General features: G+C 36.2%; 1 protein-coding gene across 1 annotated transcript in view; it reads right to left on the bottom strand.

Moving 5' to 3' along the window:
• Positions 1–832: 832 nt before the first annotated feature.
• FSIP1 (fibrous sheath interacting protein 1) overlaps positions 833–26,245 on the bottom strand; it is a 65,138-nt gene continuing 39,725 nt past the window's right edge. Inside the window, exon 11 of the mRNA XM_057375096.1 lies at positions 833–2,139. Within this exon, the coding sequence (XP_057231079.1) occupies positions 1,564–2,139 (576 nt within the window). The 3' untranslated portion in view covers positions 833–1,563. The remainder of the gene's footprint in view (positions 2,140–26,245) is intronic.

The following is a 26,245-nucleotide window of genomic DNA, read 5'->3' as shown; positions in this document are numbered from 1 at the left end:
TGATTTAACATATCCCATCTTAAAACACACTCGTGATGGGAGGTGGTATTGGGGCTGAGTCACACTTGGCTCTGACCCTGCTACATCTGTTTGGGCTAAAGGAGAACTTTAACTCCAGTGAAGGCAGCAAGTTACTGAGTCTTTCTCACTGGTGGTTGACAAAGAAGCCTGGTGGTGCACGACATAATCAAGATCATGAGATCAGGTTGCCCCTGGCATGGTGGGTCTCTGTGCTGCTCCCTGTCACCACCACTGCCACCCTGCTCTCCTCTGGGCAGTTCACTCTCTTCATTTACTCTGCTCCTCTGCATCTACACGAAGAGCAAAGCTGGCTTGTGAAGGTAGCTGATAACTAACCTTCCAGAAAAAAAAAAGCACCAAAACCACCCAACCTTTTTGACAGGTACTATTTCTACTTTTTCATGTAGAGCAGCCTAGCACCTAAATCTCATAAGGGGCAAACATGGCAGGTTTCATGGATATCAACTTTGTCTGTGTAAAAACATATWAAAAAATAATACAACTTTCTGCTTTCTGACTGGCAGAATCGCTTTGAAAAAGATATTAATGTTCCCCTAATTGTAGAAAGATTAAGTACAAACAACTAAAGAAAGTGTTGTGATTATAATTACGACATTTTAACATAGCAGAATGATCACGTTCTTCTAAATTATTGATGTGAAAAAACAGTTTCTCTATATCGAGAACAGATTACAGTATAAAAAAACATCAATCTTCACAAACATAGCAGAATGTATCAATTTTTCGSAAGATTAGACTGTAGCACTGTAATCACAAACTTCATACTGTCGCAACTTCTATGAAAAAATGAAAGGTTTACCTGCCTAAAATCTGGTTTATTTGAAGAACTAGCTTCCCAGGAAGAGAGGCAGTCTTAGGCTAAAAATCTAAATACAGATTTACATTACGGTATCACTATATAATTACATATAAGTAAAGAATATAAAAACAAGAGACATTTCAACAATCTTTTTATAATACCAGAAAGAGAGAAAATTTAATTTTTTGCTGGTTAAAGCCTGTTCTTTCTTCGACCAAACTAGAAGTAACTTTTAGAAATTGTGCAGCATATTTTGATTTTGGTATCTTATGTGTGCAAATTTGAACTTTCCCAAAGCAGTTTATTTTCTTTAATATAGCTAGGYCATGTGTGTTTCTATACTACAAAGCCTACCTTATTAAAAACTTTCATGAAACATTTGGATTTTTGTGTCAATTTTTGTACCGACTACTGGGAGAATATTTACTCTCCACAGAACAGTGAACACGACTTTCTACTTCCAAAAAGATAATCCATATATGTTTTCAACACTGTTTTCCAGTTGACAGAACCAATCAACATCAGTGATATATTTCATATAACTTCTAGTCAATTATGTCGGGGMAAGAATTTTAATAAACATTCTGTTATATTTTGTGTATTATTTTTGGCACAGTTTTATGTTTTATAAAGAAAAATCTTTGCCCCACCATAATAATCAGCATGTATTGGTGCATACCTTTGGTGAGAACCTGCTTAGGTTTTTCATTATAATCAAAAGCCTATTCTGAAGGGTTGTTAAGAGTCTCACCTCCTTTGGTTTGCAGTGGTATGCTGAGAATGTCAGCCTCTGTGGATGGCTCATTGTTCATGCTGATGCAATATAATGGTTCCCCCAAGAAAGAAGGTTTCTTCAATCTTTTTGTCTTGAGTGCTCTTGACATAAAGTAACCTTTAGTAATACTCTTATCTCGCATCTTCTGTAAACCTTCTAGGTCATCAGGTTCCTCTGTTTGGGCCAGTGAATCCTTTGATAAGTGACTACCAGCCAATGCTTTGCTGATAGAGCAGCCAGGGAATTTTCTCTCTGCATTAACACATAAGCTTTTGTCTTTGAGCCCAGCCTTTTCCTGAGCCATTAACACCCCTACAATATGGTCTTCAACTAACATTTTGGAAAGACTAGATGTGGAGTGAAGAGTGGAGTCTTGACTTGTGTAACAAGGGGGACTTAATCCAAAAGAAAGAGATTCCTGAGACTTTGGCATGGTAACGTTACTTATTGTTCTCTGAGGCTGCATACATTCTTCCAGAAGGGTCTTAAGCTGCTCTTCAGAGAGGCTCGTTTGTTTTGCAGCCTGAAAAAAAAAAAAAAAAAAAAAGTGAGAATTTCTTCTGTCAAAATATAATTAATGAAAAGCAGCGCCATAAAACAGCTTGAGAGATACACTGCCAGAATTCTTAAACAAATACCAATGTTTTAAAATTCAAACTGAAATTACATATACTTCTCCATAATTATGAAATTTATCCAGCATCCTCACTAGGTTCTAGATAGATTTTGTGATGAAAGTAGGAAAGAAGTCTGATGTCTACTGAAGGTACTGAGGCCTTTGATTTTGCATAGTTGTCCATGAATCTGACTGGTTTTTAATTACCAGAGCACGTACCTTTTCATATATCTTGGTTTGTTGTGCAAACACACACACACACATGTTAAGATTTTAATTATTGAAAGCAAAATAGCATATTGCTAAATGACTGTTGGGGCAATGCTCCTGGGTCAGAAATGGTTTTAGACAGCACCAGCCCACAAAAACTGTCACACAGTGACTGAAACATTGCCAGCCTCTCACGGTAGAAATGCCACACAGGCTCTCTCAACCGTGTGACACAAAGTGTATCAGTTACCCACCACAGCAAGCATGACCCATGGCGTGTGACACAAGAAAGCTCCCTCTTCTCTTGGACAGTTTTAGTGCTTCCTTGGAGCGGTCACTGCTCGCACAGCTCACAGATGTATCTTTTCTATTCATTTCTTACTCAGAGAGTGGCACACTCCCATCAGTTTAATCACATAGATCTCCTTTATTGGACATTTCTTAAAATTCGATGTTAAAGATAATKACTGGTTATGGTGAAGAACAGCAAAGGATATTTTGCTTAAAGAGGTTAGTAATAGGGAGTTAATTCCAGCTTTTACAATCCTTAATGCTCCTGAAAACAGAGAAGCACAATATTCCCTGACAATTTAAAGATTATAATAAGTACAGGACTATTTTCAGCTATGCATAATACATTTGCCCATGAAATAGGAGCTAGAGAAAATAACATATACTAAAAATGTTGGAAACACTATGCAACATTTGATAGAAAAAAATGCATAAGCACTTACATAGATAACATGCAAAATATAATGACTTCTCAAATTTTACTTAGGTTTCTAAATTTTAATCCTAGTGCAGAAAGTACTCACTGATGAAAAGTAATTCAGGGAAAAACAATTAGCAGCAAAACATTATGATGAATCAAAAATGAAACACAAGATTTTTCAAATTTTCACTCTTAATCAAATCTACTAGCCCATGCAGAAGTCCTTCAATTTCTTGAAGAACAACATTTGTTTCCAAGTAGTGATTATCAGAATAAACTCACTGTAAGAAACAAGATACATTCACAGAGGAAGAGCATMACTAAGAGACCACAACTGGAAGCATAGCTGCATTGAGAGTATATCCACAGAGCAGACTAGGCTACGTAAACATCACTATATTTGTAACACAGAAGAGTCTCACATCTGGAAACCCACATGGATTCCCACATGGTTTTGAGTGTATGGTTCTATGCTAACATATTTCAAGGCTCTCAGCCAAGATCATTTGGAGCTAATTTTATGTTAATGACAGGGCAATTCACTCACTGCAGAAAGGAATTATGTATATGGAGCAAATGAATGATCGGTACAAAATTAACAATGTGAGAAAGATCATCTGCCTTTTTTCTGTCCTTTTACTTCCCCTATCCCCACCTCATTTATCTGTAGTCTAATTTTCCTCATCCAATGTTGTTTTTTTCTTTCAGGAAAATCATAGGCTTGTATTMATAGGTTACCTTGATTATTACCAGAGGGGCAAGTGAGAAGATTTAGAGCCTAAGGCATATGGAGAGGGAAATGAGTATTACAAATATAGAGTTAAAAAGTTTGGGAACTAGTGAGCTTGTTTTTCTTCAGAGTGGCAGGCCTGCAGCCAAAGCAGACAGTGTAAAACATTTCTTTGCTTCTTCCTTYTTTTATTCTCTTCCTCCCTTTGGTTTTTTATAAGACACGCATTTAAAGATAATTGAAGTATTTAATAAACCTCTCCAAAAACTACATTTTAAAATACTAAAAGTGCATTGTTATTTTCTTTTGCCAAACTCGTGAGATGACTATAGGTTTAAGGAAAAAGACACAGTGGAGGAGAAGATAAATAGCCATCAGTCACCCACTCAGCAGTCAGGAATTTACACTGAAATGAAAGCAAAAAGGCTGCTGTTAAAATCAGAGTTTAGGGAAGGAAACAGAGTTTGGGAAACATATAACACCATAGGGAAAGACATTTCACAGCAAAAAAGGCTATGCCTTTGCAACCAAATGAGTATTTGAATTCATGGAATTGCAAAATATAACAACTGTATTAGGAGTTTGCAAAGTATTTATTTGCACACACCAGAAGCAATCCCGCCACAACTAACGGTAAGAACTCRGCCATGACACTTGGAATCAGTAACAGTCTTAGGGAGACACTGGATTCCGCATCTCCCAAGCTTTCACTGCCCTCACTGTAAATAATTTACAGCTCCTATACAGAAAAAATACTTCAAGACGTTTATTTAAAAATACAAGGACATAAAATTAATGTCATTCAAAATGCAGAAACAGCCCACTAGACAAGGGAAAATGAGGTATCAGGTCTGGTTCCCATTAAAAACTGGAAAACCTTTTAATTGTTCTGGCTAATTTTTAATAGGACATTGAGTCCTATTCATTTCCTAGGCTTTTTTACCGTTAATGATGCAAAAAACTAATTCCTAGCCAGGAGTTTAGGAGCCTGCTAATGACCTTTACTGTTTATGTGTGGTTAGCTTTTCACACACTTGTGGCCCTTCTCTGACTGAAGATTYCTTGTTCCTTGCTGAATTCCTCTGTGACAGGAGTCTATAGAGAAAACCTTACTGCATGTGGTAGGAATGCAAACTTGTAGTTCGCTGTGGACAGCCCTGCTGTGACTACAAGTCTGCAAGCTCAAATCTTTAGGCTTCCTTTCTACACCTACACAGTAACAAAAACAGACTAACACTGAAAGCCTTATCAGATTTTACCATGGGGAGAAAGCTAATATGTCAGGATTATTTCTAATTATAGTAAATAATCATAAAATGACACACAGTAAATGAGTAAGTGCTATAAAGTCAGGACTATTTAAGGACTCATGTAAGCAAATTCAGTTGCTTAGTCTGAAAGGGCTACAATCAGTAGTTCTCAGGATAYTTTATTTGCTTGAAATAATTTACTGTGATGCTCTAATTTGCTAAGGTTTTTACTGGTGTGTGAGACTGGAACAGTTAATTCTAAGGTAACTGCTTTCCTCCTGACAAAAGGACTCCATTTTAAGAGAATTCTGATCTATGGAGACAGATTTTGACAGATCAGCACAGGGAAGTTTTGTAAGTTTTAGCTATTTGATAACTGAATAAGAGTTTCTCAAACAGTTCTATTCTGCTTTGAAAAGGCAAATCTTGCATTCTATCTGCACATAACTCAACTCAGTGTGCACCATCAACTCCAAGGTGCCACCTTTCTGCATCACACCCAAGCATCATGTAGTCAACCATGAAGTGGTCAGTGCAACTGTGGAATATTATTCCTATGCTGCATACAAACCACACACCTCATGTCATTGTGGAAGAGTTTCTTACAATTTCCAGAAATGTTGAAAGCCCAAAGTTCTTTTACACCACAGAAATCAGTTTGGTGTCCATAACTTGCAAACTGATTTAAATGAATGCAATATGTCCATTGTGGATTCATCCCAGTAGGCAGCTACGCACTGCACAGCTCTTTACTCCCCACCCCCTCACCCCAGTGTRACAGAGARGAAAGGCAGAGTAAAAGCAATAGAACTTGTGGATTGAGACAAAAATTGTTTCATAAGWRAAGAGAAAAAGAGAAAGAAAATGAAACAAGAAATGYAAAGGCAATCACCCTGCATCTTCCATGGGAGACCAACACCCAGCCAATTCTGAGCAAAAAATGGTAGAACTCTCTCTTTTCCTTTTTTATTACTGTGTATAAGATTACATGCATTGGCAYGGAATATCTCTCGGGTTAGATTGGGTCATCTGCCTTGCATCCCAGCCTACTGCACATCCCCAGTCTATTCACCGGGAGGGCAGAGTGAGAGCCAGAGAAGGCCCTGATGCTGTGAAAATACTGTTCAGCTAAAATATAGGTGAGTTAACAGCATTTTTTGGTCACAAATGTGAAACACAGCACCCCATAGGCTGCTATGAAAAACATTAACATCCCAGCCAAACCGAGTACAGAACCCCACACATCCTCTTTCACAAAGAAATTATGTTCAGGATGTCATTTTACTGCTTCTGGTGCTTGATTGTTCCACAAACACTATATAAAGAGAAAAAGCTCAATCAATGTAAACTAAAAAACTCAATCTTTCCTCTGTAAAGCTATTTCAGAAGAGTTAGTTCAGAATGCAACAACAGAAAATATTAAAGGGAGTAGTCCAGAAATATGCTCACAACTCAGTGAGGATGTTTTTGGAGAGGCCAGTGATGTGTATGGATTTGATGGTGTTAAAAATGGAGACTGAAAGCTGAATAATTGATTCAGAAATTAAGAGCTCCTTGTGCTACAATCATGATTCACCTSTGATGGTTCTGTGCTTATGTCTAGTGGGCTTGGGGATTTCTGTACTGTTTCAGGAAAAGAAATACATCTTCAAGAATGAACAGGATTCCTAAGTCATAGGAGAAAAATCTCCTGCCTTTGTTTTTTCCTCCTCTGCTGTCTTTCCTTCTGTTAGTTAAATTTTTCCTTCTCTTATATTTTCCACTGTTTCTGTTTGTGCAAGGGTAGAATGAAAAGATCTACTAGTCAATTTTTGGTAGCTAAGATCCAAATAGCAGAAAGGACAGAATTATCTTGGCAAGAAAACAGAAGCACCAGACAAAACGAGGATGAGATTAGTGAGCATCTGGTAACATCACTGTCTGAAAAGAAAATTCAACTTGTAACACTATGAGCCATCAGAACCTCAATATCAAAGTGATTATCAGCCTCATGGAATACTATAAAATCTTCATTAAAAAAAACAATTTAAGGATTGTAAAAGACAAATTACCTTCACTGAGAAACTGAAAATAAAAAACCCTAAAAGTTTTTTCCTCYTCCTTCTCTGGCAAAGAGAAATTTAAACGGAAATCAAAAAGAGATKAATCTATACAATTTTGATCTTATTTAGAGTAGCAAACTAGGTGAAAACTGTGGAGATGAGACATGATAACTGCAGCAGTTTCTTAAAGGCAGCCTATAGCTCATRCAGGCAAAAATAATTAAATTAGTTTTGCCTCCAAGAACTTTTCATAARCACCTATTTTAGTCATTACAAAGAGACATAACACTTTCTTTAATTTTATCTCTGTCAAAAATATCAACTGCTTGAGATTTGAATGTGCAAATAAAGGAMACCTATGCTTCATCCTGTAAACTTTAGAATGAAAAAGAAATTGGTTGTCAGAGGTAACAGAAGTAGGGGGAAGAAAAGGGAGCTATAAGATCTTTTACAATAATTTACTTTTTATTTGACACTACAGACACTAAGCTACATTGCCTGCAGCCGTGGAGTTTACATAGCACTACACTAGGATATAATGAAGAGGTTTTGATGGCTGCACTATGGAAACTATGGAAATAATTCTGTAATTTTTAAAGACCCAAAAAGTTTTATTTCTGAATTGCTACAAGCTGTACTTTTTACCCTTACTTTGAATTTTCACTTCATTTCATGGTAGCTTATGATCCAGATTGTTTAACATCTTCTAGGTGCCTATATATTACCAAGTTCTCACCATGCTTTAAAATCTAAATTTGTATGTCCTCACCAAGTTTTAATAGGAAACACAATTTGAAAATGTCACAGAGGTTTAAAGTTTTTAACATTTCTATCAGGCAAGTATTTTAATTAATTAAAATTTAATTTTAAAATTATTTTTCAAGTAACTGAAAATTACTCTGCATAACCATTCTTTTCAATTGAGTATATATGCATCAGAGCAAGTTTATGAATTTGAAGTTCCATTTTCATTAACTGAACCAAATATGGTATTTGAAACCTTTAGACCCTATGCAGTACAGGATTCAAACCTAAAYGTTAAAATATCAAATACAATTCCTTAAATTATGTACTTTCATTAGCATGATGGCTTTTTCTGTCATTCAGGAGCAGGATAAGACTTATGCATCATGCTATATTGTACCATTTCYCCTAAGGTACAAACAATAGTTGTAATTGTATACCACATTTGACTTTAGTATATATTGCATAATAAAAATTTTCTTTCATTAAGTTTCAACATTGTCTTGTTACTCAAATTTACTCCAGCTTCCATAATTAGCAGCAGGGCACAAATTTCCAGTAAGCAGGAACTAACAAATGAAGCAATTTTATTCAGTATCTTTAATTGAACAAAAGATAATAACTACAATTTTAAGTAAATATATATCAAATTGTGTAATTAAATGTGCATRGAGCATATTTTCCTGGCTAGGCAAAGAGGTACTGAGACTATTTCACTGAACATCCTACTAATCACTAAACAGCAAGARTTGACTGTTCCTTAGAGATTGTAATTTCAAAGTTTAAGAATTTTACAAGCTGYATAAATCATGATGTAAATCCCCCTTCATTTAAATACTATACTATTAGAAAAGTCTCTGATTTAAATCACTTTGAATTTGAAAATCCATCTACTCAAGGCTGTCAACAGATGTTTTGCAAGAATTCAGCTCTTCTAATTTCAGATTAGTTCAAAATTTAGTCCATCTAATCTACTGCGTTTGTAKATGGAAAAAAACTAAGTATTTTTCTGTATATGAGTCATTGTAAAATTTTTCTCTCATTTCTAAAATCTTTCTCCACAAACGGATAGCACCCTGTTTTTAGGGCACTTGATTTCACACAATTTCATGAGTTCTTATGTTAGAAAGCAAGCTGGTTTTAACTAAACACACTGACAGTGTGTGAAAACACAAGACACGAATTCCTGAACTGGTATTTACAATCCATTATTCAGAGTAAGACTCTTATTTTCTAGCCCCTACTGAAGAAGCAGAATTTCTGCAATTCAGGCTATTTAGCATTCAAAACCAGTTTCCTAAACATCCCATTTTGTATTTTTAACTGTTTGTTATTAAGCATTTAACAGATTTCATTCCATATAAATCTCTTCCTTGAATAYTAAGTTGTGGCTTTAATTTTCAGCTAAGCCAGTAGAGTAGACAAAAATGCCTTGATGTGGTTGCAGCTGTTTTCTGTTATAAACCCCCATTTCATTTTTTTTTTTTTTAGTCATATTGGCTTAGTATTTTTCCCAAGAAATAGATAGTGTAGCGTAATGGGATCATCACCTCATACAGCAATTATAAAACTCTGCAGTACATATTTTGGAGACATAAATATTCTCTTCTGATAGCAGAAGTATTATGTGAAGGAAGGTCTTTTATATGCAGAATAAGATACAGAAACCCACAGGGTTCTTCAGTGAAGTAATACTAGTGTACAATCTCAGTTATCCAAGTTAATGTAAAGCAAAGTCTCTTCTACACATGTGATTTTCTTACAGTTTTTTCACATCCTCTCTTTGTTTCACATTCACACCACCTAAATCAAGAGCATCAGCCAAGTGCTAATGACAGCTGTAGTTCCCCAAGGTCCTCACAGGCAGCAGAGACACCCACACTGTGGATTGCAATTCAACCCAGCTAAAATTTAAAGATAGAACACTTAGAATTTTGCATACTAACTACTGTTTTAAAATGGAAGCCTTTCTGACAACACAGTTAAAATGATACTCAGCCACAGGAGAATAAATGGGAAAAAGCAGAGATCAATATTACAAAAGAAATTTGGCAAGTCATAGAAAAAGCTATAAAATACACAACTTTTCAGAAACTTGCTGTGAAGAAATATATTGAAATATAGAAATGCAAAGACATCTAGCTTTAAATAACAAGACCCATAATGTATCACACTGGTTTAGCATTTCATTGTCTTGCTGTTGTAGTTCATCCCACAAGCTCAATAAAACAGCATGCCAGTATTGCCACGCATTGGCTTCAAACACTGAGAGACAGCATACCTYTCCAAAAATATCAGGTTTACTACAATTGAAACTGGAATCCTTTCTTGCTTTAAWCTTTTAATTGTTACAGTTTTAAAGAAAGGCTTAGGTTTGTCTCTTTTTAATAGGACAAAGGTTCTAGTGTAATTATGGCAGTGCTAAAACTAGAGCATTAACAGTACCAAAAATTACACAATTTATGGGAATAAGAAAGAAAAGTTGCCAAMATTTGTAGTTGTGTGAATTGCAAATATGGAATCCTACCTCACAGTCTCAGGACTACTAAGTCTCCTGAAAGGAAGTTCCCATTTACTGCTTCTGAAATGTTTCTAACCTTCTCAATATACTCGTAAAGGAAAACCCCATCTAAAATCTGTGAAACTGTCACTGTCTTTAAGGGGAAGATCCCTCTACACAGGTATAGATAACTGAGTAAGGGTATGGATAGTTGTGCCACATTTCTGTCTCTGCTTGTGAGATRCCAGAGAAAGAAAATTCTTTAACAATTCTGTTTGGTAGGGCCTGTTGCCACAAGGCAAGTGCAAAGTTTCTACAGGGAATGTCAGGTTGTAGCTGTGTTTGTCAGTGTGGACACATATTTTAAGGAGCACTGAAAAAAAACAATTTTTAAAAAGAAAGAGTCTAATACRAAGTTTTTCTTTACTGAAAAATAGAAGGGTATTTTGAAATGAGGTAACTGCATCTGGCTCTTGTATTTCCATTCAAAAGGAAAACCCAAAAGCCTTCAGGAAGAATGTGATGAACAATATTGCCCCAGGCAAAACATTTTATTTGGAGTTTCAAGACTGCCTGCACCCGTTGTTGATTTTGGATAGGGGGTGGGGAACAAAACCATTCAGTAAATACAAGAACAGGAGTTCAAGCTTGAAACACTCAAATATATGTTACCAGAAAATGCTCATTTACCACACAAAAATAAAAATAAAAAAGCGGAGACTAAGATAATATGAGTGCTAATCTATTGTTACCACTTGATGTTTAGCAGCTGTTTTTACAAAGGCACATTAAAAATTAAAACTACAATATTCCTTTTTTTTTTTTTGTCTAACTACAAAGGCATCTCTCAGAAAGTGTAGTTGCTAAAGTAAACTTCCATTTTGGTTGTTTATTAAAACACACTTTTTCTTCAGGCTTGTCTAATAAAGTAAATGCACAACAGCACCAATTATTACATTCTTGCAGGCATGTTAAATTTCATATAGTATTACAACCAAAATCTATGTCTTTTACATCTTTGCCAAATTAGAAACAACATAAACATTTTAAGAACAGGTAAGAGAGCAAACTTCCCAATTTTTCTTCTGAAGCAATAAGGGAAAACCTCAGTTACCTTCTGCCGCTAACTTTACAATAGTTTTTAATTCCCCAGGYCTTAGAATGAAAATACACTTTCAGCATCTTTGGTTGCTCTTTTCCTCTTGTCCTGTAGCAAAGACAACTAAAAAAGTTCATGCATTCAAAGTGCTGGGGTTCCTTATCGTTATGATCCGGGTTCATGCAATCAGAAGCACAGGTATCTGTATCCAAATAAAAAGCAAGGAAGCCCTTACTCAGTTCAGACAAACAATAAGTTGATTTGATTGGGAAAACTACAGACCATAAGGTACACAACACATCGCTGTAGGRCACTTTTCCTTCCCTCCACTTACTAATTTCCTGGTAAATCCATGCCTGGTAGGTAAGAGGTGGCTGCATGTTTGCAACTACAAGCAACAATGCATTCAACAGGTCACACAATCACACTGGGCAGGTTCCTGTACTTCCTCCTCCTCAGCAAGGAGCACACCACAAGCCAAGTGACAGATGTACAGGAAATCAGATAGCCCAAACAGCATATACTAAACAGAAGCATACCAGCTTTCCTGCACCAGGAGCAAAAAATAATCACACTCATGTAGAAGGCTTTATAGTAAAAAGACTCACGGTTCAAAAAATGATGTCTTGATGATAAGAGAGTATTTTAGTGTTTGAATTTTTCAACCATTTTCTGCAGAATGTTTGCATATGTAATATGCTATTCAAAACAGCTGAGTAAATATTGATTCTAAGAAATTTTGCTTTTAGAGACATTAAAACAATTCTAGAAGCAACAAATAAATTACGAAAATGTAAAATGATACAGCTGYATATAACACAGAAGAAGTTTAATACTTTGCAGTTTGAAAGTATACTTGCAATAGGAGCAGTTTAAATATAATTTTAAATTAAGCTTGTGAYAATCCCATTTATACATGTGACAATGATGTACAGCACTGCACAAAAAGGAAAAAAAGTCTAGTATTTCCCCTAGTAAAAGACATGAAAGCACCAAAGGGCTCATGTTTTTCAAAAGAAAGTTATGTAAATTTATTGTGCATTTGGGATACAGGTGACTCTGCTGAAGCTGGAGTCTGTCTTTTGCCCATGAAGTCAAAGTTCACATGTCACTCATAAGATCTGAAAGATTAATTTACAAAAAGTCTGTGTGATCACATTACAAGGTCAATGGCTTAAACACAAAGCAATGTGCACCCCAGTTGCTTGGAACGTTTTTTACTGCACATTGGAATGCTTTTGCCCAGTTGCTTTGGTAAAAAAGAACAACCAAAGTTCACAGCTGAGTTTCTGATGAATTGATGATGACATTGTTGGTTTTAAAGGACACTACACTACTCTCAGTTCTGTGGAATCACAGCTACTGAATCACTAGGCAATGACAGAGTCAAGTGGTTTATGTGCTTCTTCCAGGCAGTTTGGAGAAACCTATTAATTAATTAGGCTAATTCAGATAGAGAGTTCCTTTTGAGATATATTGAGAAAAGAAYTGATCACATTGTTTGAAACAAAACATAGGAGCTTAGGGTGAATGATAAATATTTAAAAATCATAACTGCTTTAACCAAAGACACTCAATGCTTAGGTTAACATGGCTTTCCATTAGGCTTCTTATGATTTCAAACTTTTAACAGACTTCCAGGATAGATGGGCAAATTATTCAAACGGTATTCAAATGGTACCAAGAACCAGACTGAAAAACAATATATRTATCAAACTAAAACAAGGATAACATATGTTCATAGAAAGTTACRCATCTCTGAAAACATACAGAGCTGCAGCAGTTTCCAGCACTATTATACTGCACAAGACACCATAAAAGGAAACTAGAAAAGATGGAAATTCCACATATCTGCCTTACTAATGCTAAGAGCAATAACAAGAACATAAACATCTAACCTATTGTTTCAGACATAAAAGTGTATGTAAATATGGGTTGGACACAGCTACAATCTGGAAGGATGATGCTGTGTAATAGTATATCCTTTCCAATGAGACTACACATATGTATACCAGCCTGGCTTGCACAATTGGAGAGTTATATTTAATTCCTAAAAGGAATGAGTTTTAATTAAGAAAGCCACATAATGGCACTGAGCCACACAATGATATTCTATCCTTTCCAGAGACATCAGAAATTCATTCCTTCTGGAATTTTAAGAATGAATTGTTGTGGATCTCACTGGTCTGCCTGGCAAGAGACACAATTGACTTGTTCTTGCCTTATGGAATCTATTCACGCRTGTATCCCCTTACATTGGTAGGCACCACCTCATACAGGAATTATTTAAATGCCCTTCATGCATCTGACACAGATGATGTTTTATTTTATGCATTATTGGAAGAATATTCCTTACATGGGTGAGTAATTCATAGCTTTATGTAAGCCAGTTTAATATTGGCTACGGGGAGCTATGGGCTGTCAGGCACCACCCAATAAAAATCCATAAAATGGAACACAGAGAGAATAACAAGGCAAGGGACATGACATAGGTACTTTTGTATTTTATCCTCAAGTGACGCTTGGGAAAAAAGATTAAGGTACTTCAGTCTCCCTACTCAGAGCTGGAAGTGCTAAGCACTATGTCCCAACATCCTGCACCTTTTTAGGCATAGTCTCTTTGGCTTGGCTTTCTCCACAAGACAGAGCACCGTTTCATCAACAGCCATGAACAGTACTGCACCAAATCTATTTAACAGCTGACTGAGGATGGATAGGTTTCTTTTAGAAGACCACAYATTTAGTTTAAAACAGTGGGCTAACAAAGAATTAAATTAAGTTCCCCCATTGCCAAGCAAATGTTTGAACTATGAGACAAATCAAGTAATTAGAAGAGCTCTTCCTAGTTTTAAACACAAATGTTTCAAAAGTGCCTAGCTTTACAAAGTTCTTCTAGGTTTCAGATCTTCAGAAGACAAAAGTACCTGAGCGGAGCCCACCTTAAAAAAAACCAAACTCCAGAAAGGGTGAGTCCACAGACGTTTGGGTTTTGAGTTTGTTTTTTTTTTTCCTCTTATAAGTTAGCCTTAGGCTGTTCCCAGCTCAGTAAACTGGCTGCTCTGAATATTATTCTAAACCCACATAATCCTCGCCCTGAACTGCAGAGAAAGCCCAGGAATTAACATACATTCACTCAATACAGCTTTAACTGACTTGCCCAAGGTGGGAGGGCAGAATGTGCTAAGCCACTATACCTACCTCTCTTTCACCATGTTCCTAGAATAGAAATTCACATCTTGTTATTTAAAAAACCCACAAAATAGAAAAAAAGCTCAGGAATGAAAAAAAATGAAAAAAAATGAAAAGGAATCAGTGATTTCAGTCTCTCTCTCTATACACTTGATTTATATCTCTGTATGTGGAGTGGGGCAAGCTTGTATGCATGTACCTACTGTGTACCCTAATGAGTTAATTAAATCATTTACTGGCTTATTCACAAAACTACAAATATTGGGATGGGCACAAGAAAAGGCTACAAATGAAATCAGTACAAAGTAATAAAGTATTAAGAATAAATCAGTAAGTGAAGTGAATGTATAGAATGCAAATTCCTACTCTGCAGCACATAATTAAAAATTTTTGTAAAATCCCAATATTTGACTCTAGGACATGCAAAAAAAAAACTGGATCACTGCATCTTCCAAAACCACAAAACAGACCCATATGTTCATGAAAAAAAACATATGGGAAAAAAAATCAATATTTTAAAAATGTTCAGGAATAACAAGACTCATCAAAGAATTCTAATAATTTCTATAATGAGAAACTTAAGATTTATTGATCTCATGACACAGGAAAAAAATTCAAGCTTTAAAAGGCTGCTCAAGGAAAAACAAAAGAAGTGGTGGATATTTGGTAATAAAAGCAAATATAATGAAGTAAGAACGAGAAGGACAGCTTTCCGTCTACAAATGCGGAACAGAGGAACAGTACTTAGTTGAGAGTTTTACCAGAAGGGAATCTTTTGGCTTCTGGACAGCTGTGAGGGGCTCTACTGCCCATGCAAAAAGGGGAATCCTCTAACAAAGTGGAGGAGTGAAAGCCTTGCCACGGTCCTGGTGCTTACATCTGGTTATAGCTACAGTATAACCAGAGCACTGCACAAAAGGTGCCAACAGATCCTGAGACAACAGTGGCAGTCAAGGAACTAACAATACATCTTATTCAATCTCTCATCCTAATACAAAATGAACCTGATCCTAGATTTAAAAAACACCTGTGGCAATTCTGAAGTTGCTGCAAATTAAACAAGGAGTTTAACCTGATACATTTCAATTGCTACTAGAAGTTCAATATACAGTTTCTATCATGCAGGAAATAAAGACCAAAGATACTGTACCCATAAAAAGGTAAATTATGTTTACAATCCAATTTCTGTTCCTGGCTTTTCTATATAATTGTTTTCTGTTCAGCCACTTACATCTCAGTTTATTCTATTTGAAAAAAATACTACTAAAGGGACAAAACAGTTCAGTCACAAGCTTGATTGGAAAACTGAGTTCCTTTAATAGAATATTATGAAGCAAGAAAGGACACTAATATGGGCAAACCATGCAATATTGTATATGCTAAAACTGAGAACTCAGACCTACAAATCTTTTTGCACAATGCTGTGTTTTTATTCATACAAGTGATCAAAAAAAATGAGATTACAGCAGAAAAAAACCACAGAATTCAAGAAAAGTAAGGACAAAAAACAGTCAATGAAGAGGAAATTGCATTCTGTATTTCTTCTGAAATTAGACACAGTAGGACATCTCAAGTGATTAAATTTTACATTGTTTGAACAGTAAAGCAAAATATTTTATTGACAGCCATGCAAGATTACTATAAAATATTGGAAAGAGGAAAATGCCGATGAACAGAGCTAAAAACAAGGGGTGACATACCTCACAAAACTGAAGGAATGTTTAATTCAATCTCCTCAATTATTACTGCCTTCATTACATATTTCATGTAATTTAGGACCATACTCTTATGCTACYATTTTCTCTTCACTTACCTCACACAAAGAAAAATAACATAAGCAGAAAGTCTATGGTCTATTCATCAGCACTCATTTTCTGATCTCTGCATATGCATTGACACAGACTGTAATCACGCCTGATTTATTAGTGCAGTTCAGTGACTCCTTTATTGCTATTTAATCCTGACTGCTATATATCCTACAATTACTAACTATCTACACAGCACCTATTGCACAGTATGTCTGGCACTGTAAAAGTACTGAACTGTAATTAAAATTACAGCATTGCTAAACATACTAAAAACATTGTTAAAGATGAGTGCCAATGGTAACTTTCTGAAGGGGATTAGCTTGGACATTGCATAGTACTACCAGAAAAGAACATTACATTTCAAGCGTATGAACATTTCAGATGGAAAATATCACAAGGTAAAGCCAAGGCATACTGATATGCTCTTTGCACCTGTGTGTTTCAGTGTTCCTCTCATAYAATTATGAGGAGTTTGAGCAGAGCCACAGACAATATCCAGATGTGAGATTATCTGATGCATCTTTTAATAGCTCCAAGGAACTCACAGCCAATGAAAGGTAAAGGGTAAAAGGATTTTAAAAATATCTTTTCCTTTTTAATTTTGGCATGTTCAAAGGTTGCTTGGGGGCAAGGTGCTTCAAAACCACTTCAGGGTGGTCCACTGTAGTTTAATTCTCCTGCTTATCACCCTCCTTGGCATCAATACATAAGAGAAATTCTTGTAAAGCAGTATTMAATACTTGTTTGTCTTTCCCTGCTTCAGAGGATTTTCTTCATGTAAATCACAAGACCTTTAGGGTTCATCTATATCCTCTAGTACCTTTACCCAGGGTACTTTCTCAAAAAAAAGATAAATATATCAAAACAAAATTGCACTCTTTAAATTTTCAGACATGTACCTTATCCCAACCTTGCCAAAAGTCAAGGCTTGCTATCATGCAACTCGTAGTTATAACGTGAAGTATGGTATCCATATGCATGCTAACCAAAAACCTCATATTTTTACTTTTAATGCATTTCCTCCTTTCTTCATAAACATTAAGAATACTGGGTTTGTCTGGTTTTCAATATGAAACAGTAAACCAGTAACAGTATATTCAATAAAATAATAAAAAATAAATAGCAAAATCATTTGGTTGAAAGAAGCTAGTATGAGTAGGTATCAAATAGTCAGATTTCTTCAAAGATACAAACTCATTTTATCAAATACAGAATCACAGGATTATAGCATAATTAAGGTAGGAAGGGATCTTTGGAGACTGTCTGGTCCAAATACCCTGCTTAAAGCAGAATCAACTAGAGTAGGCTGATCAGGCCATGTCCAGCCAGGTTCCAGGTGTCTTTGGGGATGAAGACTCCACAACCTCTTAGTCACCTGTTCCAGTGTTCAATCACTCTTAAAGGTTTCGGGGTTTCCCCCTTTATGTTTAAAAGAAACATCTTGTATTCCAGTTTGCACCCATCTCTTTATTTTCTGAAGGAAAAGATATGAAAATAATGCTTACTAAGCATGATTTGTGAGCTAGTTTCCACTAGCATTCTGAGTCTAGTTAAACTTCAATAACCCCGAAATACTCACAAAGGAGTGTCTGAAAAGCATTCACACAATGCCTGGAATTTAACACTCTTAACCAACACAAGATTTTAAAGTTCTTTCTTAAAAAATTCAAACAATATGTGCCATCATCAATAAGCACAAGGAAGACTCTCTATCTCCCATTTCATCTTCTAACACCAAGTCAATTAATTTTCCTTTAACAGTCTCGGTAAATCACCGTAACAGTTTAACAACACATTGTTCACAAATGTCTTCTGGGCTTGCTGAAATCACTATTTGCTTGACTGTTCTAAAAAAGGTAAAACCATTCTAAAAAAGCTAAAAATCGTCTACCAGTTGCTGTGTTTCATAAGACAGCTAACAATACGAAGATTCAAAAAAAACAGACAAGCATGGAAGAACRGATGAAATTCATCTGAATTTTATACTGGAGTTTGTTGTCAAGTCAAACATTTATGAAGAACTGTTTAGTACAAAACTGCTCTTTGTCAAACACATGAAACAAATGTCTGAGTCTAAAGCTGTGTATGGATTGCCATCCAATGTGATGGCTGCTGTTTGCGAAACCATATATAAACTATCTTGAAARTTGTTAGAAGGAAAACCATGGCAACAGAGAACTCAAGGTAGGCCAGCTATGGTGGAATCTACTTATGGTCTCCAGAGAGCATGTGCAGTCCATGGTGAATCCACTCGAATGACGGCTCCATTATTATTAACATCACTGCCACAGTCATAGTTCCAATGTCGACTGAGAGATGGCAGAGGGTGATACAATGTTCATATTATTAATATTTTATTAACCCATACMGAAAATCCAAACTTCTGTTTTACCTCCCCACCCCCTTGGGACAAGGAGTCCTCTCTGCCAGTCTTGCTGATCAAAACCCTCAAACATTCTTTTTTTACCAAACGTTTTAAGGGCAGCTGATTCACCAAGCACTTACTGGACTTGTGCTAAATACCATGTCTGTTCCCACACCACACAGACAAGGGACTTAAGAGCCACAGCCTCCTCCAGTTCACAGTGTTTCTTTCTTCAAACACAAAGAACAAGCCCCACATGGCAAGTTAGGGAAAACTCCAGAGATTTCTAGTATAGCAGTCTAGACATACAACATCTGCACAATAAAACTAAATCGATACTTGCTGTATCCCATCATGAAATCCAAATGAATCATAGAGAATCATCAAGCTCAAAGATAATTACAAGCCTCTTAGTCTTGGCTAAAAACTCTGATTTTATTCACAAAACTATAAATTAATACTCAGTCAACTCCTTCATTACCCCTTTTACTTTTCTTCCTATCTCCTTTTTCAAATATTAGTACAAAAATGAGAAGTTTGCTTCACTGATTACTAAGTCTGTGTGTTTTCTTTGACAATGAAAATTTCCTAGATGTGCCTTAGCAGACCAACAATTGGACTTAAAACTGGATTTAATGATTGAGGAAATACTCTTCTGTACCAGAGTTACATTTTTTCCTAAGTGATTCACCCTATAACAGCAAGTGAACATATGCAATAACATTACAAAAACAATGCTAGGTCTCAGGTTCAGTTAATACTGCATAACTTGAGATGCAAAGCATTTTTTACTTTAATTGAGGCTTCATGACTGCTCTAAGCATCAAATCCATTCTTAATGCTTTCAAATGAAAAGAATTAAAAATCGAATTAAAGATAAAATACATCAAAGAAAACATTTACTTGGTAATGCTATATACACTGTYAATACACAATTAAAAATAAATTACACTACACAGTATCTGTTGATCTACTTTCTTTTCATAAATGAATGCTTATTTCAATTCTCTTCTTTACTAATTGAGGATGTTTTACAGGCCCTTCACAGATGACTCTTACTGGACTGCATTCAGATATAACATAGTTTGTATTCAGCATTCCCAGGTAAAGACGTATTGATAATCTAGAGCAACTACCCTCCCCATGTCTTACTCAACATATCCACTCCAGGTCCTGCAATAACCAATTCTTTTGATGATTGTAGTTTGCCTATTACTACTCTCTGTGACTGCATCTAGCTCTAACTTTTATGAAATTCTGTGACATCTTCTCTTGCCTACATAGAAAATTCAACATCTTGAAGAGAAACATGAAAAATCACCTAGAATACACTGTGAACGGTCTCCTATTCCAAGCCCTCCAGAAATATGTAACTATCCTCATGCCATTTCCAATTCAGCTTTTGTCTAATCTCTTTTCATGCTCTTGATGGATGTATGTTACTTAGAAACCCAAGCTATATATTGCTTTCTTAATATCTAATCTGGATTTTTTTTTGTTCTCCAAATAAAGCACAATTTGTCTTTTCGCTATGGAAACAACATCCTTCATTTCACTTTGCCGAAGTGCATACTTGAAGACTGCTACCACACCCTTCCAAGAGTTCTCTCATTCATTCCTACTCACCCCAGGTCTTTCCATATTAATGCAGTTATTTTCTAGGTCTGTGATTTAGGCATCTAGTTTGACGCTCTCCTCTGCTCTGTCACCAAACAGTCCACTGCTCTTTTACTAAGGTTTGCATAACAGAATATGGGATTCTAACTGAGACCCAACAAACCTGCACAGAACAGAAATATATCTTTTTTTATACATTACAGTACGATAGTTCACATTTTTTGCAACATGACTCAGGCAGTTCAGGAATCTCCTATAAACCTGAGAAACCATGCACCTAAACATGTATTGTCCTTTGTATTTGTGCTGTTATTTGTAATCACAGCACCATAATGAACTGTATCCAAACTATTTTTGGGCCATTCTTATACAATACTCATTTTTTTAAGACACTGGCACATCTGTCAAATTCATGCTAACAAAAAAAAAATAATTAGCATACACTTAATTTCAATTTCCAAGTCACAGATGAAAATTCAGAATAAAACTGAGTCAAGTAAAAATCCCTCCAGTTACATTTCACTGACTTTTCCACCATGATCAATTAATGTTTCTAGCCTGCTTGTATAAATAGATTTGAACCTAACTTCAATCTATGCTTCTATCTAAATGGCCTCTGCTACACTGGCATAGGGAGAAGTCATTTCTCTTGATATTATTTTTCTCGACACTATTTTTCTTTACAAATCTCTTTGCTGTTTCATCCTTGTTATTTTTTCCTTCCTTTTAAAAAATAAGCACTATTTTGCCATTTCCAGTCTCTCAGTAACCAGTCTTGCAGCAATCTTTGATTTTTACTATTTCTGAGATTTCTTCTTGCAGTAATTTAAGTCAAATGAGGCCCATCAAACAGATAATTAAAAAAAAAAAAAAACAAAACAACCAGTCTATGCAGAGATTCTACCTTACTTTGGGGAGGATTTTTTGATATGGATAGAGATGCTAGTTCGTTAATACAAGAAACAGTAAAGTTAACATTTGCATACAATCTTTTTAGCAAAGAGTGATGAAAAAAAAAAAAAAAAAAAAAAAAAAAAAANGAATGACTTAAAATATTTAGGTCCTCCTTTTAGTAGAAGGATCTTCTAACACAGAATGTTGTTTCTTTGACATATTTTGCTTATTTCAGTGGCTATGAGCCTTAGCCTTTATGAAAATCTCCCTCTAAACTGATCTTTTTCTTTTATATTTGTCCCTATCACCTTACTAATGGAAGATTATTTTCCCTTTTCATATACTGTCTTAGTATGTTTGAAATCAACAAATGAATTCCAAGCCTTCTTTTGCAATTGGATTACCTTAACTTCTGACCTTTCACTTTTCAAATTAGCTTGAAAGTTGACGGGGGGATAGGAGGTTTGTTGTTTTTTAAAAAGCTTTCCTTTCAATCTTTATTCCCTTGAGAAGTTTAGTCCTATTAGTTCTCAGAGCCTGCTTCTTGACATCCACTGTTTCTATTTTGTTTTCTTTCCTAAACATTGTGAGTACCATCATTTCACTGTCACATCAATCAAGTTGCCTTTCACTTAGCCATTCCTAGCTGGTTTCTCACTATTTAAACCTACATCTATAGAAACTTTCCAGCAAGTTTCTTTCATTTTCCTACTAAAAAAAGAAAAACCAAAACCCTATGACATTACTAAAAGGAAGAAAATTCATGAGTGAATGCTTGTTAAACTTAGTCTATTATACCTTTCTCAAAGGCTATCTGGGTAATTAAACATTTTGTCACATCACCAAATCCTAGATTGCTTTGTTAACCGCTTACAAAATTCTGCATACACTTAATGATCTTCTGTGGTGATCTGGTCATTTTGACTTTATCTTGTTTTCCTTTCAGACTTTAACAGCTCATACTGTAAGTCAAGATTCTTCTAAATTTTTGATATGTATCCTTTTCTCTTCTGATTCTTTGGCCTGCCTGACCTGGAAAAGGCTATACCCCATTACAGCACCCCATCACTTTGCAGCCCTTCCTTGGACACACTCCAGCACCTCAAGGTCTTTCCTAAATTGAAGGGCCCTGAACTGGAACAGCACTCAAGGTGTGGATCACCAATGCTGAGTACAGTGGAAGAATCATTTCCCTGGTCCTGCTGTCCAAATTATTTTTGATACATGCCTGAATGCCATTGCTCTTCTTGGCCACCTGGGCACATGCTGGATTATGTTCAGACAGCTGTTGACCAACATCCCCAGATTCTTTTCCACTGGGCAACTTTCCAGTCATTCTTCCCCCAGCCAGCACCACGGCACAGGTTATCGTGGCCWAAGTCCAGGACCTGGCACTTGGTTTTGTTGAACCTCGTGCTATTGGTCTCAGCCCATCTGTCCAGCCTGTCCAGATCCCACTACAGAGTCCTACTACTCTCCACCAGATCAATACTTCAACTCAACTTGGTGTCATCTGCAAATTTGCTAATAGCAGACTCAATCCCCTCATCCAGATCATCAATAAAGATATTAAATAGGTCTTGGCCAACACTGATCGCTGGGGGACACCACTGGTGAGTGGACACCAACTGGATGCAGCACCACCACCACCCCTCTCTGGGCCTGACGGTCCAGGCAGTTCTTGACCCAGCAAAGAATGAACATTTCCAAGTCATGGGATCCCTGCTTTTCCAGAATGCCATGGGAGACAGTATCAAAGGATTTACTGAAGTCAGACAGATACAWCCACATCATCCACTAGGAGTATCACCTGGTCAGACACGGAGATCAGGTTGATCAGGCAGAACCTGCCTTTCCTAAAGCCCTGCTGGCTGGGTGTGATCCCTTGGTGGTGCTGCATGTGCTGTGCCATCACTGACACTCAACATGACCTGCTCCATAGCCTTGGCAGGCACAAACCTTGCATAAAAGCAAAATCAGATTCCCCTCAGAACCTGTACAAGAGACAACTGATAACTTCTATTTCACAACTCAGGTGGCTTTTTGAGTAAAAAAGCCCCACTTTCCTCCTGTCCTACAGACACATCTGGGGGTTCTATAACACAACCAGCCTCACCAGGAATTAGATCTTAAATTGGGTGGTTTAATAACTGTGCTAGAGAGATTCCTCAGCAGTTCAAGCATATAGGTTTTTAATTTACCACCTAAAATGCCCAAACAGTCTTTTTCTTTAAATTCTTCCCTTATTTTCCACTGCAAGAGATATTTGCCCTCATTTCCTGCAACAAAACTGTTAGTGTGCTTTATTAAAACAACTGTGCTATAACCCTGCTAACATCTGTGAAGGGATACATTGACTGGTTGGTTTGGGCTTTTTGTTAATGTGATGACAGTAAAAGTGATTCAGAAGTGCCAGGTATTAAGCCTAAGCAAGACAGAGGTCAGTAGGGCTTTTAAGTATTTAAAATTGAAATAAGGGGGTAAATCTTTATATTTAAAACACACTGATAAACATACGAATGCAGTAATGTGAGGAAAGCCAATCCTATCTAACCTGACGCCCATTTGCTAGGATTTCACCTTCATGGTGCTCCACGCTTATACTGACTAGCTGGGCAACTAGCAAGTTTGATTTGAGTTTAAATAAAGTAAAAGTTGATTATAATTGGAAAATACCCACTACAGATTTTAAATACCTGTAAAATCCTTCATGTTTTTAAAAGCACTGGCAGAGCCTTGTAGCATTCCTCAACAACTATTTAATAAAGAGATGGACAAGCAATTCAAACATGAAGCTTTTTCTTTTTAAAACACAAAATGGACTAACATCATGTAAGCACAACTTTTTCCTTTCTTTTAAGATTTAGACATTTAGAATAATAGAAATTGTTTCTGTGAGAAACACAATAATTTCATGTGAAATATTCCCAGCTTCCAGTGAACATACTGAAATGGAGAAACATATTTCACACATACACAAATTTGCCCTGAAAAAAAGGGAATTTACCCAAAGTTGAAGAAACAAAAGTCTGTAAAATGGACAGCAACATAAAGGATAGCATACAATGCTCTCATTGTTATAGACATGAAAACATGAGAGGAAATTAGGATAAATAATATTAAACAATAAATATTTAAGTAATCATATGGAGYCTCTGCTCCTGTAAATACAGTCCAGGATGCTGTTGGCTTTCTTTGCTGCTTTCTTTGCCAGGCACATTGCTGGCTCCCACACAGCTACACCTCCTCCCCATCCACCAGGAACCCCAGATACTTTTCAGTGGAGCTGCCTCCCAGCCTGTAGGTCCCCAGAACTGTTGTTTGCAGTTCTTCTTTCCCAARTAAAGGACTTTACTTTTACCCTTGATGAATTTCATAAAGTTTCTGTCAGCCCATTTTCCCAGCTTGCTGAAGTTTCTCTGAACAGCTGCCCTGCTCTCTGCCCTCTCCCAATTTGCTATCATCCTCAAACTCGACCAAGAACACTTTTTATACCGTACTTTATGAATACCTATGTAAATAATGCTTCCCATTTTTATCCTATTTTATGGAAATAATTATCCAAGCTATGAATCCCATGACTAAGTAAAATCCATACTCTCAAGAAATCGTCCCTCTCATCTTCAGTTAGTAACTAAAGTATGTTTAATTTTCCAAAKTGATGGAATTTTATGCACTAATCAAAGCTTTGTACCCAGCTTAAACCAACTCTGAATGTTACAACAAAAGAACCTGAAGTTRCGTGCCTTCTCTGACTGGCTGGATTTCTGCCATTCATGCCTACTATAGAACACAATACCATTAATTGATGTCACAGTAGAAGAATTTTCCTCCCCTGGAGTCACATATTCTAGAGAGGCGAGCATTCAGGACAAATACCAAATTCCATACCCAATTACATGCTCATGGCAATAAAGACTGAAGAGAACAAGAAAAAATGCAGCTATATTAATAATCATAATGGTACTTCAAATACAAAAAAATATCTCTGCAGTTCACACTCTCAACACTTCCCCGTGATATGAAGTTAGCAGTGACAATGGACCAACCCTTTTGCATTGAAGGGAACTTAGGCAGAAATAACAATGTGTGGGGCATTGAGAGCAATAATGCAAGAAACAACAGGGGTTGATGGATTAAAACCAGTTTGAATTTAGACAATAAAGAAATAGACAAAACAATAGCTTTACTTTTTTTTTTAATATTTCTTGGAGCATTATTCAGTGATCCACTGTGCACTACTTAATTCTTATTTCAGTATGAAGAAAAGAATCTCATCAGGGTAGGTATTGTGATGTAGAATTCCACCAAGTACTGTTAAGAGACATTGTGTATTCATCTCTGCCACCTGGTTTTAAACCCAGTCTTACTTATGGGAACTAAAAGCTTCCTGAATTTAAAAACTTTCCTAGTAGGGGAAAAAGTAGTTCTAAGAAGGTACTGAGAGGAGGGAAAAGAATTTCCCATACTATCTTCTCTTCAACAAGAGAAAAAGATATTAAAGTGATTCTTTACACTCCTCTCCGTATCTACTCTACAAAGAATAGTTTCTACAGTGATTAAAAATCAGAAATTTATAGCAGGAGAAACAAAACAGAAGGAACACACAGGGATCAAGGAAGGAAGCTACATAAACTAAAGGAGAAAACACAAAGCACAAGACAGCACTAATAATGGAAAGATTTTGACAGAAATGAAGGGATGAGTGGGTTGCAATGATCATAAAGTTTCGACAACAACTCAAAAGAGGTAACCTCTGTTACGGGGAAAAGGAAAAGAAAGAAAGAGGAAAAGAATATGATACTATAATAGGCAAACAGAAGTTGATGTGGGAAATACTAAGAAATATAACA

The sequence above is a fragment of the Malurus melanocephalus genome, unplaced genomic scaffold (assembly GCF_030028575.1).
Source record: "Malurus melanocephalus ecotype Western Australia unplaced genomic scaffold, MMel_1.1 scaffold_238, whole genome shotgun sequence".
Taxonomy (NCBI): Eukaryota; Metazoa; Chordata; class Aves; order Passeriformes; family Maluridae; genus Malurus; species Malurus melanocephalus.
Note: the sequence above shows the minus strand (reverse complement) of the source record. Positions and strands in the feature narration are given on the sequence as shown.